The sequence below is a fragment of the Triticum aestivum genome, chromosome 4A, assembly GCF_018294505.1.
Source record: "Triticum aestivum cultivar Chinese Spring chromosome 4A, IWGSC CS RefSeq v2.1, whole genome shotgun sequence".
Taxonomy (NCBI): domain Eukaryota; kingdom Viridiplantae; phylum Streptophyta; class Magnoliopsida; order Poales; family Poaceae; genus Triticum; species Triticum aestivum.
Window position 1 is genome coordinate 48,161,558 of NC_057803.1, and position 15,754 is coordinate 48,177,311.

The 15,754-nt window shown below is 44.1% G+C and overlaps 1 protein-coding gene across 2 annotated transcripts; it reads right to left on the minus strand.

Moving 5' to 3' along the window:
* Positions 1 to 367: 367 nt before the first annotated feature.
* On the minus strand, positions 368 to 5,336 carry LOC123085075 (protein root UVB sensitive 3). 2 transcript variants are annotated; one of them, XM_044506653.1, is made up of 15 exons: positions 4,963 to 5,336; positions 4,821 to 4,878; positions 4,569 to 4,628; positions 4,421 to 4,459; positions 4,262 to 4,324; positions 3,826 to 3,882; positions 3,597 to 3,660; positions 3,159 to 3,242; positions 2,982 to 3,064; positions 2,758 to 2,887; positions 2,112 to 2,204; positions 1,561 to 1,699; positions 1,435 to 1,472; positions 1,173 to 1,360; positions 368 to 630 (listed from the first exon to the last, which is right to left on the minus strand). In XM_044506653.1, the coding sequence occupies exons 1-15, from the start codon at positions 5,109 to 5,111 to the stop codon at positions 532 to 534; spliced, it is 1,344 nt and encodes a 447-aa protein (XP_044362588.1). In that variant the 5' UTR covers positions 5,112 to 5,336; the 3' UTR covers positions 368 to 531. The 2 variants fall into 2 exon arrangements, with proteins under 2 accessions (XP_044362588.1, XP_044362589.1); XM_044506654.1 differs by lacking the exon at positions 4,963 to 5,336 and having other exon boundaries at positions 4,779 to 4,847.
* Between the last annotated feature and the right edge of the window lie 10,418 nt (positions 5,337 to 15,754).

Genomic DNA, 15,754 nt, shown 5'->3' on the forward strand with positions numbered 1-15,754 from the left:
AAAAAATTGCTCAAAAATTTCATCAAATACAGAGCACGAGGTGTATGTCCGAGGAAGCGAACTTGTCCACTGGCGACATGAACAGCGATGTTGTGGGTTGGGGACAACCACGGAGCAACAATGGTGATGGTTGTGCGGACGAGGCAGAAAAGAGGAGGAAGAGGGCAGATCAGGCCAGGGACGTCTTCAAGAGATTTGACGTGGGCCCTGCCGTCAGTCCGACGTGACGGGCGCATCCGAGTGTCCCCATATCCACCTCACATATGTACTGGGTATAGGTGCCAGTCGGCTTGGACGTTTGGGCCAAGCTTGCCAGGTCCGGTTTGGGTAGACCGAACAGACCGCATGGACGTTTAGGGCGGATATGTAGATGCTCTGATGACGCAGGTTATCTGTATGTCCGTTTCAACTTTGATATGATTTGGTGATCTCCGTTTACACAGCAGTTCGAATGCACCTTCTCACAAAATTTACCACTAGCATAACCAACTACTTAGTCAAGTGGATATGGCCATCTCCAGCTCTTTCCTCCTACTTGGTTTTCTCACCCAAGGGACCATAAACCCAGTGTGCCTTCCAAACAATCGAATGTGACAGAAGTCGTTCCGTTGAGTAGCCTTCCACTTTCAGCTGTAAAATTTTGGGGGTAAATGAACCATCATCACGCATCATAGTAGAATAAAACAGATACACAAAACTAATTGCAAAGAATATTCACTAGATTACAACGAACAACTTTCATGGCACTAAATTTTGCCATTTAGAGCCCCATCCTACAAACCTGCTCATGGCTGCGCTGTGGGTGTTTGAATAGCCAAATATTAGTACGTTTGTGGTGAAAACAGCATTATGGAATGCCATCAGGGCAATTCTCAGATTCTATATGGATGGATTCCATGGAGACCAATTTGTTTCCCCGTATAAAAAGGAAAAACGCCATTTGGTGCTTAGTTAAAGCACAGAGAGGGTATAGTATAGCTCCGTAAGCCTACCATCAATACTGTATGCACGATTATCAGTAATAGATTCTTTGATCTGGAGCGCCTGTTTCAATGTTTTAACCCTATAAAGGGGCACTGAGAGGCTAAGCTCCAACCCAGTGAAGTACTACTATACCAACCATACAACAAGTTCACTAGATGGAGATCTTAGCAAATGTGACAGTATTTTACCTTTGAGATGAAGGTGTTGTATTTCTCATCCATCCATTGGTGAGCCTCTGTATGACAAGATTTGCTCTTCTGCATGAAACGTGCTAAGACGAGTCCATGTATGAAGGACTTCAAGACATCAGTTGCCACTGCCTGCTTGTGGATGAAAATACAAACACTGCCGTCCTTGTCCAGCAAAAAATAGTTGGCTGAACAAAAGCGGGAGGTAAAGAAAGTCAGCAGCAATCACTATACTGCCGCATGAGCAACAAAAGAATCATACCATTTGTATAGTAGGATCTTGTTTTTGCAATCAGCAACCTGTTAAATTTGACAAACAAATATAATTCACCCTTTAATTCCTAGGCAATGTCACACATAAAAGCATAGTTGAGAAGATAGAACTTACATGTCGGAGTGCGTAAGCATTGAGGCTTTAGCACCTAAGTGTACAAGCTCATGGGGAAGTTTAACTCTAAGTAATTTCCGCCAGCTAGACCAGAACGGAAGAATATGCTCTTGCTTGGAAACCTGTTGTGGTGTAAGAACTAGGAAAATTCCATGCAAAAAGTATGATAATCAAATAATGGAACTTCTTGCATCAATTTTTTGCAGCTTCATAAAATGAACCAGTCAAACTTATTCTTGAGGCAATAATTAAAATGCCACAGACAGATCTACCTAAATTCCGCATGTGAGATATGACAAAATAAAGAAATGCCCCTTAGAAATGCATAGCCTCGAACTTGGAACACACACCATATTGGGCAATACAATTAATGAAGATTCACAACATGCAAAAAAAAAGGTGTGGCTGTGCAGCTAGTAATGGCCCGCTAACCACAAACTTAACCCCACTAAGTTTCTTAGATGCTAACTGATCCTGCATGGTTACAGTAACAGCAATTCACAACAGAATGGATTTCATGAAACCAGGAAAAGGAAAAGCAATACACGCACCTTCACCATGTTCCATAAAATACTGCAGCAAGATGGATGTTCTCTCATAATTTAGTGTACTGAGTGAAAGTGACTGCACTGCCTTGTAATTTGCTGAATTGACACACATAGATAGAACAAGCAAAAGTTTGTAAACAAGAAGTGCGTTCAAAACTCAGTTCTGCTACTAATTGAATATATTATCTCAGTTCAAACGAGTCTAAGTAGAAAGTGGGTAATGTATTATACTATTGCGTCAACATTTTGTTACTGGATATTTCTCATGACAATAAATTCTGGTGGGACTAAAACCCAACAGGAGACTGGGGTTGGGGGTCTTAATTTCAAATTCAAAATTATTTAGCTAAACTAAAGTTACTGCCTTGTTTGGATATCTTGCTATATCAAATTGACAGGACCCAATGGAATCTGGAATTCATGCAGCACACCATATACTGGACAGCTTCAAATATTTCTATTACTTTAGTTTCCATCTGCTAATTCCTCTTCTTTTGGGTGCCTTTCTTCCTTTCACCCCATAGACCATAATTGTTTTTGACAGGAACAGTAAGGCAACAACAGCCATGATTATACAGATGTTTCGATTATAATGTCCTCTTTTGAAAACAATGTAATCGGCAATGTCTAACTAGTTAATAACACTCACCGTACATATGGAATACTGTGAGAGAAAGGAACGAAACCCATACAACCAAATCATGCCCCCTGGTAACATGTGCCAACAGCATACCCAGTCCCATTCCAGACATTGTTGCAAGTGTCTCCTGGCTGCCTTCCTGAAAAGTTGGGTGTGTTCCTTTAGATACATTTCAGTGATAATTTACCATCTAATATATGTCTACAAGAAATGTTGAGATTGTTCAAAGGTACCTTTGCAGATATATCAGCGGCATTATTTGCAAGTGCAAAATGTTGTGTTAATGCCGCCCTAGTTGCTCCACTGGCAACACCGGCTATACATCATGAGCAAAAAATTAGCTAAGAAAAGAACCATTCCAAAAATTCCTCTTAAAAGTTTGTAGAAATTCAACATATAAACTGGCTTACTGAATGACCGAGATAGACTGCCTAAGCACATTATAACTATCAATGATGAAGGAAACAAAGGGCTTAAAAGATCCATCAACATTCCTGTAAACAACAACAAAACGGTGTTACTATAGTTTCATGTGTATAGGAAAAGTGTTCTTCGTATGACCCAGCTTTCATGTAAGATGTAGTTTCAGGAACATGTAGCACATTGAATCATACCATCTGCCTAATATAGCAGAATACTGTAAAGAGTTAAATACGTCCTACTCATTCACAGTTCAAAATGATAGTAGAAACCTTGGATTGGGTAAGCAATGAGGGATAAGAACAGTAAGTCACACTCAAAAGGTGCTAGCACCCAACCTAACTTGGCTATATGACGCAAGAAGAGAAATGCAGAGGGAGGGAAGAAACAGAAGTATAGTATTTAATGTGAATTTAGTTGAGCATTACCAAGGTCATTCATAAAGTCTGCAACTAGACGCCACATTTTTGCATTGCTATCAAGGTTGGATCCCTGGTGGAAAAGAAAGAAAAGTAATAATGAATACAGAGTACAGACAAATGACGAACTGGCCAAACAAATTATCTCAGCAAACCACGATTATCTCATAAGGAAAATATCATTTCCAGTGGTAAGATGATAATGTTTACTACTCTAATTAGTTAGAAAACTTGGTACCTGATAGAAAGCGAACAATATACCTCCGAGCATACCAGTCAAATCCCTGAGAAACCACTGGCAGAATAGAATGTATTCAGAAAAAAAGGGAGAAAATGCAACAATAAACCCAATAAAAGGAGAGAATTGAGAACAAAGGTGCAGGTCATGCTGCTGAGTTTATGGCCAGATCAAACACACAGCTCATGCAATTGAGAAAGGCCTGAATCATCGCTAGGTTGTTGGCCAATCAAAACACCCCTTCGAATGATGGATCACACAGCAACAGCCACTAGGGGCATATCGATCCAAAATAATAGTAGAAGTAATATTGTTCGTATATGCACATCCATACACGTTCATGAGATAATTCGTAAGTTATGTGCTAGCACCTAGGAAAGAGTGCAAGCTCAGGCATTTGCGCAAGCCTATATGGAGATTGGTGGAGGAAAAATACCTGAAAAGTGGCACCTATGACTGTTGCAGATTTCTCACCTACGCCAATGGCACCTAAAAGGGCCTGAAGCCAGTTCAGGTGGCATTCCATTTAGACCGGCAAAACAATAAGACGCAAAAACAAAGCAAAGATGAACAACCACTGGACTGCCAGGCTTACTTGAGTAGACAACATTGCACGGATGTATGTCGAGAGCCCCTATAGCAAAGCAGCCATGGATAAGGCGTCAGAACTAAAGACCAAGGTAGCTTTGGTGTCCAACAAGCTTGCAAACAGTAACTGTAAAAACGAAGGGTTTAGGATCTACCTGTAAGGTATCCCACATCTGGAATGGGACGTAGTCAGGAGTGACGCTACCAGGAAAACCCTGCCAATCAGAAAGTCATCGCTCATGAGTTGCCACAGGTGAAACGGAGAAGAATGCTCCACCAGGACCGAAATTCAGAGGCACCAGCTTAGTCATAATTCACAGCTGTAACGGTTGTCACTGACATGAACAGAGAACAGTGTTCTAAACCTCTAATGGCGAGCGTGGAGAGCGTCAGGCTGGCTGACTCACCTCGGGCACGAAGGCGCCGAGCACGCGGCTGCCGATCCGCCCCCACCGGCTGCCGAACCTGGGACGGTGGTGCGCGCGCGCGCGTGAGACGGGAGCGGGCCGAAACGAAGGAACCGAGCGGGAGGGAGGGTGGAGGCGTCACCTGTTGGAGGTGAGGGAGGAGGCGGAGGCGGTGAGGACGGCGGTGCGGGAGAGCGCGGAGCCGGAGGAGCCGCCCCACTCCTCGACCGTCACCCACGCCGCCGCGCCGGGCTCGCCGCGGCCCCCGGGGCGGGAGGGTTCCACGTCCATGGATCCCCCTCGCACAATCGCCGCCGGTGGCGACCAAGCGGCAGGTGCCCTGAGAGGAGGAGCAGAGCGTCCCGTCCGGCGGGCAAGCAGGCAGCAGAGCGGCGGATTCGAGTCGCGCCGAGGCGGTGGAGTTGACTCCGGGCGCCGGATTTGGATCGTGCCCGCCCGCGCTCGACTCCGCACGTTTGAGTTGACTCTGCAGCCGCTCCACTGCTCCAGGTTGGACTCAGGCAGTTCAGGTTCGTGCAGGTACTAGTACAGTATTATTTTTAGAAAAGTCCCAGCAAATGTTTGCGTAATAATTTCAGACGCCCAGTGTTCGTAAGCATTTGCAGAACAAATACACTGTAAATGAATTTAAATTTTAGACGTGATTTTTTTTGGTAGAAGCTGGAGTGCAAATGCGATTGATACATCGACTTTTTTTTACAATCGAATTGATACATCAGCTAGCTTTGATGGTTAGGTTTCTTATGGTGAAACTAGCCCACCGGGATCTAAGTTTTGCGCTTGCCACTGATGTTCGCATTTTTCTAGATTTATTTCAGTCTTTCCAGCAATATTCGTTCAGTTGAAGGAGACGTTTTCGTGGACTACGAGACGCATGTGGTAATTTCGTCAATCTCAAGATGTGATGTCGGGGATGAGTGTATGTGCGTGTATATGTGTTTCTACGATTGTACTGTGTTAAAAAAATAACTAGCTCCAAGAACCGGTTTCTAATAACTAGTGAAATTTCCTACTCAACTAAGGATGACCAATTTCTTTCTCCCCGTCTCCTACTTACAAATGATTCACGGAGCCGAATAACGCGAGTCTACATCTACAATGGTGAATAAAATTCCCTGTCGGACAAAAAAAATCATCTCTTACGCCCAAGTAGGCTTATTTGTGGGTTTTGACAACTCTCACTTTGGCCAGTTTTATCTTCGGCGTTGAGATGCAATACATGGACAGCGGCTTGATGCAGAGTGTGTGGTTGTGATGGGTCTCACTTCTGACGAAGTAGTCTTGTCTTGATCACACTTAGGGGAGTTGTCAAGGAATCCAAGGGAGTGTGCACCAAAATTTGCAAAACACATTGGAAAGGAGCAGTAAACCTACATGCTAAACACTGCGGGGTTCTTAACAAATTTGGTTACCAACATATTGATTTACTAAATATATAATAGACCAAAGAGCAAATTACATATAACCACCATATAACGGGCTAGAGTAACAACCTGATACCACATTCGGGACAACTCACGCAGAACCATCAACTCTGCGTCAAACGAGTAGCACATAGCACGATCTTAAGGCTGAGCTCACAAAAACAGTGAAACCCACAGGTGGAGCCCATCTGTCGGGCTGACGTGGTACGCACGAATGGATGGCGTTAGATGGTCATGACACTGCCTCGATTTAGACGGTCGGAGTTTATTGTCCATCGGGGTGCATTTGCACATGGGAGCAGAATGGCTCTTTCGCGTACAAGTTTCCTTCTCAATGAAGCTACATTGTAGGCTCAGATTTGAGTAACAAAGTAAACATGTTGACCAAAAAGTCAAGCAAACTTGTGAAATGAGATTGCTTATTAGCTAAGAAATGGATGATTAAAGTAGCCATATAGTATCTTATTTGATCTTATACAAGGGTCCATCAAGAAAGCTTGTGAAGTGAGATTGCTTATGAGCTAAGAAATGGATAAGTTAAAGTAGGCATAGTATCTTCTTTGATACAAGGGTCCACCAAGAAAACTTGTGAAGTGAGATTGCTTACGAGCTAACAAATGGATGGTTAAATTAGACATAGTATCTTGTTTGATCTTATACACGGGTCCGCCAAAAAAACTTGTGAAGTGAGATTGCTTATGAGCTAAGAAATGAATGGTTAAAGTAGGCATAGTATCTTGTATGATCCTATACAAGTGTCCACCAAGAAAACTTGTGAAGTGAGATTGCTTATGAGCAAAAAAAAGTAGATGCTTAAAGTAGGCATAGTATCTTGTTTGGCTTTCTACAAGGGTCCGCCAAGAAAACTTGTGAAGTGAGATTGCTTATGAGCTAAGAAATGGATAGTTAAAGTAGGCATAGTATCTTGTTTGATCTTATAGAAGGGTCCACCAAACATCAACAATGAGAAAGTTTTCAAGTTTTTGTGATCATTGTTCTCCTTGTCATGATTGTGCAATGTGCTCTTCATTCAATGGTGTGGCTGGCAAGTGCGACCGAACAACCACGGTTTCATAATAATTATAACTTTAGTTTACAAAATACGCTCTTCGGATTTCACGACGAACTAAATATAATCGAGCGGAAGCAACCCGGTCGGAATAATACAACAGTAGTTAGACAATGCAAGTTTAAAGTGCCATCAATTTCAAGTCAGTTTGATCCACACAAGTCAACACACGGCGTTTTCTATATGAATAAAAATATGAATGAGTAACAAAAGTTGCTTAACTTACACTAGAGGAAAAACACAAAGCGGAAAAATGAGATAACATTCAACCTCAAACAAACATATAAAACGATTGTGTGGTGCAAGAGTTGCTGAGACATATGATGCTAAATCCAGATCTATGTAATTAGTGGCATAAATTCAGATCTATGTAATCAGTGGCGTAGCCAAGTTAGAGACACGCCCCGGGCCAACATCATTGCTACACTAGTAAACAATGTCAAACAGTGATCATGTAGCTACAGACAACAAAGGAGCAAGCCAGCACGCCCCAGGCCACGCCCCTGGTAGCATGGGGTTTGACTACGCCCTTGTATTTGTATGTAACGGTTGTACACGCAAAAAGAAAAAGAAGAATCAAGGTGTTGGATTCGGTGTTTTTTTTTTCTAAAAAGAAAACATTCGTAAAAACTGTTACCTAGTACTACAAAAAATTTAGATGAAAAAATATTGCAGATCATTTTACGAAACAACGGTAAATGTTAATGTGTTTTTTTTCATACGGCAGTAGAACATCGCCTTTTTAACATCCTATATTATTTTCAGATTATTTCAAAACTCTAAAACCTGGTTTTCAAGTTTTGTTCAAAACTTGGTTTTCATCTGATATTGTGTCCGATGAAAAATGGATCAAAAAAAGAAAAATGGATGGAGGGGTCATTCAAGGAGAATCCAAGAAGAGACAGGCCTTTTAGGTCCCGGTTGTCCCGGCACCCATCTATCGCTACTGAAACATTGTTTGTTTAGCAGTCTATTGAAACAGTAACAGCAGGAGCTGTGCCTCATAGGGCACTGTAGCAGATTCCACATGCTATCTCGTCTGATTTGACTTCTAATGTCTCCAAAGAAAATCTCTTACTTCTCTCTCTCCCTTATAGGGCCTCTTTTTTCTGAGTTTCTCTCTCTCATGGGCTAACAAAAGATAGGATATCCTCACCTTTCTTCTCTCTCCCTTCATCACAGCTTCTCTCTCCTCCTAGGACTTCCGTCGCTATCCCTTTGTCATGGAAAACAGCCTTTTTTCTCTTCTCTCTGACAGACTCTCTCTCTCACACACGGGCTCAAAAAAGAAAAGCTGTGTGAAAACAGACGCTGATGTGAACTGTGGCTGACCAGGCGCATGCACCGCGTGACCTGGCAGGCCTACTCTGCCGGCTCGCATGCATCCGGGTAAATAGCCTGCTTAATCAACTGACACAGCAAGTGGTCTGCTTCTGGACAAAGCATAGCACGAATCTTACCATCGCTGAACGGACCAAATAAGGGGGTGTCGGGACTCCCGGGTGCCATCGCACCTTTCCGATCCAAGAAGGATAGAAGGATGACAAGCAACAAGTGGCCAAAGGGGAACCGCCTATTTATAGACGGCGAGAGCTGCTAATCTCTCAGCCCCAGGCTTCAACATCCACAGCAGAACAGCAAGGGACACACAGACACAACTCAACCACCTCCTTCTTGCCCCCTGCGCGCGCACGCACACGCACCGTAGCAGCTGAGCTAGCAACCATGTCGCCCTCCAAGGGGGAAATCGCGGCAGCCGGCGGCGACTCCGCGGCCGGAGGGTCGTCGTCCTGCGGCGCCAGACCCGTGGCCGTGGGCGTCGCCGAGGAGAAGACGGAGGAGGCGCGCGCCGGGCGGGAGGCGGAGAAAGCGGAGCTGGAGAAGAAGATCGCGAGCACCAAGGAGGAGATCGCCGCCCTGGAGGCTGCGCTGGCCGAGACGGACGCCGTTGCCGGCCCTGAGCCCTCCAAGCCGTAATCTACCGACTGGTAACGCCGCCGCACGTTCCCCGGTGATCTCCGTGCGCTTCGCCGGCCGTACGTTCGAGGTAGCTGGTAGCCTTCATTCATTCGAACTAGGAGCGGTACGAAGTTTGGTTGTCTGAATGTAATGCACTGGCTGGCACTGGCAGACTGACAGTGGCTTAATTTTGCTAGTAGAGTAGTAAATTGATGAATGATTATGCTAGTACTTGTATTTTGGTGGGACGAATGAATCAACGAGGAGCAAAATCTTGCCTTCTTTGGTGTGTTTGTGAACTCGTCTGGCCCAAATGCCATTATGGCCGTCCTGTTCGCATTCAGCAGGGGGAATTGATCGCTCAGAGCAGCTCCAAAAGGTTGCCGGCCCATTTTTTGGAAAGTAAGCACTGTAGCATTACTTTAGGCCCGCGGCATTCATTCACGGCAGTTCGACGGTACTCTCTCCGTCCCATAATATAAAAGCGTTTTTTACATTAAGTGTCAAAAATGCTCTTATATTATAAGACGGAGGGAGTAAATGTTAGTGTTTTGATAAAATTCATCTGGTTTGTAAGATTAAGAAGAGCCTCTTTAATTCACATGATTCTAAAAAATGCAGGAATAGAAAAACATAGAATTTGAATGGCATGCTCATCGCAACCATACATTATTTTGGGTTGTTTGATTGCATCATGGAAAAAAATCCTATGAGAAGTATAGTACAAAGAAATATATATGAAAAAATCATATATGATTCAATCCTTTGAATCAAACAACTAACATAAGAAAAAAAATTCCAAGGATTCTAACCCTCTAAAATTCCTATAAAAATCTTTTAAATCAAAGAAGCCCTAATAATGTGGTTTTCCTGCACCGGAATGGCATTGGTGGACGGATCGGCCTGGTGGTTGACATCATGTCATCGCAAAGAGCTTATTTGACAAAAAACAAAAGTCATCCCAAATGTCGTCACGAGACCAAATGTTCCAAGTCATGAATCTCATCTATGCACGTGTAAACGTCTAGCTAATACTAACAGGAGTGCGGAGGTAATATGGTAGCATGATAACTAATCGTATTTCACCAACCTTATCTTAACATTCAAATCGACGACTGAAGATAGCGATCGACTTGGTTGTCAAACAAAACTAATTTTGATAAACGTGGTAAAAGATGAGTAAATGGCACTGGCGGTCATACAACCTGTTTCGGTGGGTGCACTTAACTCACAAAATTTTGAAAAGCAGAAAAACCCATCACTAAACTTGCGACATGGGCGCATATTGGTCACAAAGCAGCCGCATCAACTACTGGACTGGCCAGCTAGCCATTTTGTTGGAAAGGGTCACGTGACGTCGTTGAGGATTGGTGCTTTTGCACAAAGGGCACTGTTGTATTTTTTTAGGGAGCGTATTGTAAAAGTGCCTTCGACTGTCATATTGACACAGAGCAAACAAAAATTCTCCATCTATCATTTCCAAATCCCTAACTCTAGCTCCCTTGTTCCCAAATCGGAGATAATGGGAGGTGGCGTGGACGGCAGCGAGACATCTGCAGGGGGCGACGACGGTAGTGTGGCTTTTGGATGGAGTGGCGGCAACATCACGAGAGGTAGTGGTGTTGTTATCGCGAGAGGTAGCTCGACGACGTCCGTGTCGGCTTGGCCCTGCGTCCATGGTGATTGGGCTTTTCCCCCCAACAGGTGTGGCAGCATGGCGAGCCCGATATGCGGTCGAAGGGCGGGTGCATTGTCCTAACTCTAGCTCCCTCATTCCCAAATCGGAGATAATGGGAGGTGGCGTGGACGGCAGCGAGACATCAGCATGGGGCGAGGATGGTAGTGTGGCTTTTGGATGGAGTGGCGGCAACATCACGAGAGAGCTGCCATCGCAAGAGGTAGCTCGACGGCGTCTGTGTTGGCTTGGACCTGCATCCACGACGATTGGGCTTTTCCCCAACAAGTGTGGCAGCATGGCGAGCCCGACATGCGGTCGGAGGGCGGGTGTATTGTCCTCGCACGCACGACGGGGATGGCTATGCTGAAGGAGAAATTCCTTAGTTGACTGTTTCCTCTTTGCCTTCATTCTCCTGAGCTTCTCCTTGTTGATAGGGCTGGATATCACTTCACCCATATCAGGGGTGTTAGGGAACGTAGCAATTTCAAAAAAAATCCTACGCACACGCAAGATCATGATGATGCATAGCAATGAGAGGGGAGAGTTTCGTCCACGTACCCTCGTAGACTGTAAGCGGAAGCGTTATGAGAACGCGGTTGATGTAGTCGTACGTCTTCACGATCCGACCGATCCAAGTACTGAACATACGGCACCGCCGAGTTCAGCACACGTTCAGCTCGGTGACGTCCCACGAACTCCAATCCAGCAGAGCTTCGAGGGAGAGTTCCGTCAGCATGACGGCGTGATGACGGTGATGATGATGCTACCGACGTAGTGCTTCGCCTAAGCACCGCTACGATATGACCGAGGTGGATTATGATGGAGGGGGCACCGCACACGGCTAAAAGATCAACTGATTAACTTGTGTGTCCATGGGGTGTCCCCCTGCCCCCGTATATAAAGGAGGGAGGAGGAGGGGGCCGGCCCTAAAGGGGGCGCGCCAAGTGTGGGGAGTCCTACTAGGACTCCCAAGTCCTAGTAGGATTCCCCTTTTCCTTTTCGGAGTAGGAGAGAAAAAAGAAGGAAAGAGAGAGGGAGTAGGAAAGGGCAAGGGGGGTGCCGCCCCCTTTCCCCTAGTCCAATTCGGACCCAGGGGCGCCTCCTTCCCTTTGTCCTTCCTCCTCCATTCCCGTATGGCCCAATAAGGCCCAATACTTCTCCCGACGAATTCCCGTAACTCTCCAGTACTCCAACAAATACCCGAATCACTCGGAACCTTTTCGATGTTCGAATATAGCCTTCCAATATATCGATCTTTACGTCTCGACCATTTCGAGACTCCTCGTCATGTCCCTGATCTCATCCGGGACTCCGAACAAACTTCGGTCATCAAATCACATAACTCATAATACAAATCGTCACAGAACGGTAAGCGTGCGGACCCTACGGGTTCGAGAACTATATAGACATGACCGAGACTCATCTCCGGTCAATAACCAATATCGGAACTTGGATGCTCATATTGGCTCCTACATATTCTACGAAGATCCTTATCGGTCAAACCGCATAACAACATACATTGTTCCCTTTGTCATCGGTATGTTACTTGCCCGATATTCGATCGTCGGTATCTCAATACCTAGTTCAATCTCGTTACCGTCAAGTCTCTTTACTCGTTCCGTAATACATCTTCCCACAACTAACTCATTAGTTGCATTGCTTGCAAGGCTTATAATGATATGCATTACTAAGAGGGCCCAGAGATACCTCTCCGGCAATCAGAGTAACAAATCCTAATCTCGATCTATGCCAACTCAACAAGTACCATCGGAGACACCTGTAGAGCACCTTTATAATCACCCAGTTACGTTGTGACATTTGGTAGCACACAAAGTGTTCCTCGGTATTCGGGAGTTGCATAATCTCATAGTCGTAGGAACATGTATAAGTCATGAAGAAAGCAATAGCAATATACTAAACGATCAAATGCTAAGCTAACAGAATGGGTCAAGTCAATCACATCATTCTCTAATGATGTGATCCCGTTAATCAAATGACAACTCATGTCTATGGCTAGGAAACTTAACCATCTTTGATTCAGCGAGCTAGTCAAGTAGAGGCATACTAGTGACACTTAGTTTGTCTATATATTCACACATGTACTAAGTTTCCGGTTAATACAATTCTAGCATGAATAATAAACATTTATCATGATATAAGGAAATATAAATAATAACTTTATTATTGCCTCTAGGGCATATTTCCTTCAAGGGGATCCACCATAAAGCTGCATCTTCCTCATGCAGTTTTTTCCACATGTTTTACAAACAAAACAAGCACTTTGTTCCCTACATATGCCCTTGACAACATGTCACGACCCTTCTCAAAATTAATTGGCATCGGGTCATCAATGGTTTTCCCTCGTGGGCATCAGAGAATAAGCCTCATCTCATCATCTAGATATCCTAAACTTCCTAATTATCTAATAATTAAGATACTATGTTCCTTAGATTTGGAGCATCCTGATGCCTCGAAGGTTGTGTGCTCGTTGGGCCCGCCTATAATGGTGTGGGTCGTTGGTTGAGGATTCATGTTTGTTTATTATTATTATTGTTCTTTTTCAATTCTTCTTCTCTTTTTCGTTTTTACATTTTAATTCATGAACATTTTTTTAAAATTAACAAATATTTTTAATTGAAAATATTTAAGTTAATGAGCATTTTTAAAGATTGTGATGTTTTTAGATTTTTAAACTTTATTTCAAATTTGCAAAGCATTTTTTGAAACCCATGTAACACCCACGATGTGGCTATATCTCCCACATGTCGGGGCATGACTTAGAGGCATAGCCGCATGGTAGGTTTGTCGCAAGAGGGGTAATCTTCACACAATTCCATGTACTGAATAAGAAAGGGATACAGAGTTGGCTTACAATCGCCACTTCACACAAATACAAGTTAAACATACATCATCCAGAATACAATCAAGGTCCGACTACGGAACCAAAATAAAAGAAGACAACCCCAAATGCTAGGTCCCCGATCGTCCCAACTGGGCTCCACTACTGAACAACAGGAAACGAGACATAACAACGATCAAGATCTTCATCGAGCTCCTACTTGAGCTCGGATGCGTCACCTGCACTGTCATCATTGGCACCTGCAACTGTTTGGAAGTATCTGTGGTCACGAGGACTCAGCAATCTCACACCCGCGAGATCAAGACTATTTAAGCTTATGGGTAGGATAAGGTAATAAGGTGGAGCTGCAGCAAGCACTAAGCATATATGGTGGCTAGCATACGCAAATAAGAGCAAGAAGAGAAGCAACGCAACGGTCGAGAAGCTAGAAGTGATCAAGAAGTGATCCTGAAACTACTTACGTTCAAACATAACACCAAAACCGTGTTCACTTCCCGGACTCCGCCGAGAAGAGATCATCACGGCTACACACGCGGTTGATGCATTTTAATTAAGTTAAGTGTCAAGTTCTCTACAACCGGACATTAACAAATTCCCATCTGCCACATAACCGCGGGCACGACTTTCGAAAGTTCAAACCCTACATGGGTGTCCCAACTTAGCCCATCACAAGCTCTCACGGTCAACGAAGGATATTCCTTCTCCCAGGAAGACCCGATCAGACTCGGAATCCCGGTTACAAGACATTTCAATAATAGTAAAACAAGACCAGCAAGACTGCCCGGATGTGCCGACAAATCCCGATAGGAGCTGCACATATCTCGTTCTCGGGGCACACCGGATAAGCTAAGCGTACAAATACCAACATAACCCAAATTGCCAAGGGACGGTCCCGCACGGTGCTCTAGTTCGGACCAACACTTAGAGAAGCACTGGCCCGGGGGGTTAAAATAAGATGACCCTCGGGCTTCGGAAACTCAAGGGACAAAGGCTTAGGTTGTTAGGCAAATGTAAAACAAAGGTTGTGCCTTGCTGGAGGAGTTTTATTCGAAGCGAACTGTCAAGGGGCTCCCATAACACCAACCGCATAAGGAACGCAAAATCAAGGAACATAACACCGGTATGACGGAAACTAGGGCGGCAAGAGTGGAACAAAACACCAGGCATAAGACCGAGCCTTCCACCCTTTACCAAGTATATAGGTGCATTAATTAAAATAATAGATATTGTGATATCCCAACATATCCATGTTCCAACATGGAACAAACTTCATCTTCACCTGCAACTAGAACGCTATAAGAGGGCTGAGCAAAAGCGGTAACATAGCCAGACAACGGTTTGCTAGGAGGTGGGTTAGAGGCTTGACATGGCAATATGGTAGGTATGATATAACAAGTGGTAGGTAGCGCGACATAGCGATAGAGCGAACAACTAGCAAGCAAAGATAGAACTGATATCGAGGGTATGGTCATCTTGCATGAAATCCTGCAAGGAAGAAGAACGAGTCCATGAAGAAGACAAATGGACGTAGTCGAATGAATCCTCACAAACACGACATTATCAGAACTAACCCGAAGAAGCAATACCGGAAAGAAGCAAACAACATGGTAAACAACCATCACCTAAACATGGCATGATGCACAACCAAGTATGATGCATGTCCGATTTAAAGAGGCGTGGCATGGCAAAATGCACAGACAACACTACAAGTTAAGTGGAGCTCAATATGCATCAGGATGCATATTGACAAAACACCACATTACATTATTTAGTTCACTCCCCATTATGTACCCAACAATTTTAAATGTTGTTAAACATGGCAAGAGGTGAAACATGAGTAAAATACACAGTTAGGCATTTTAAACGAGGTTGGAAACATCAAACACCAATTCTGGTAAATCCTCATGTGTATTTAGCAATATA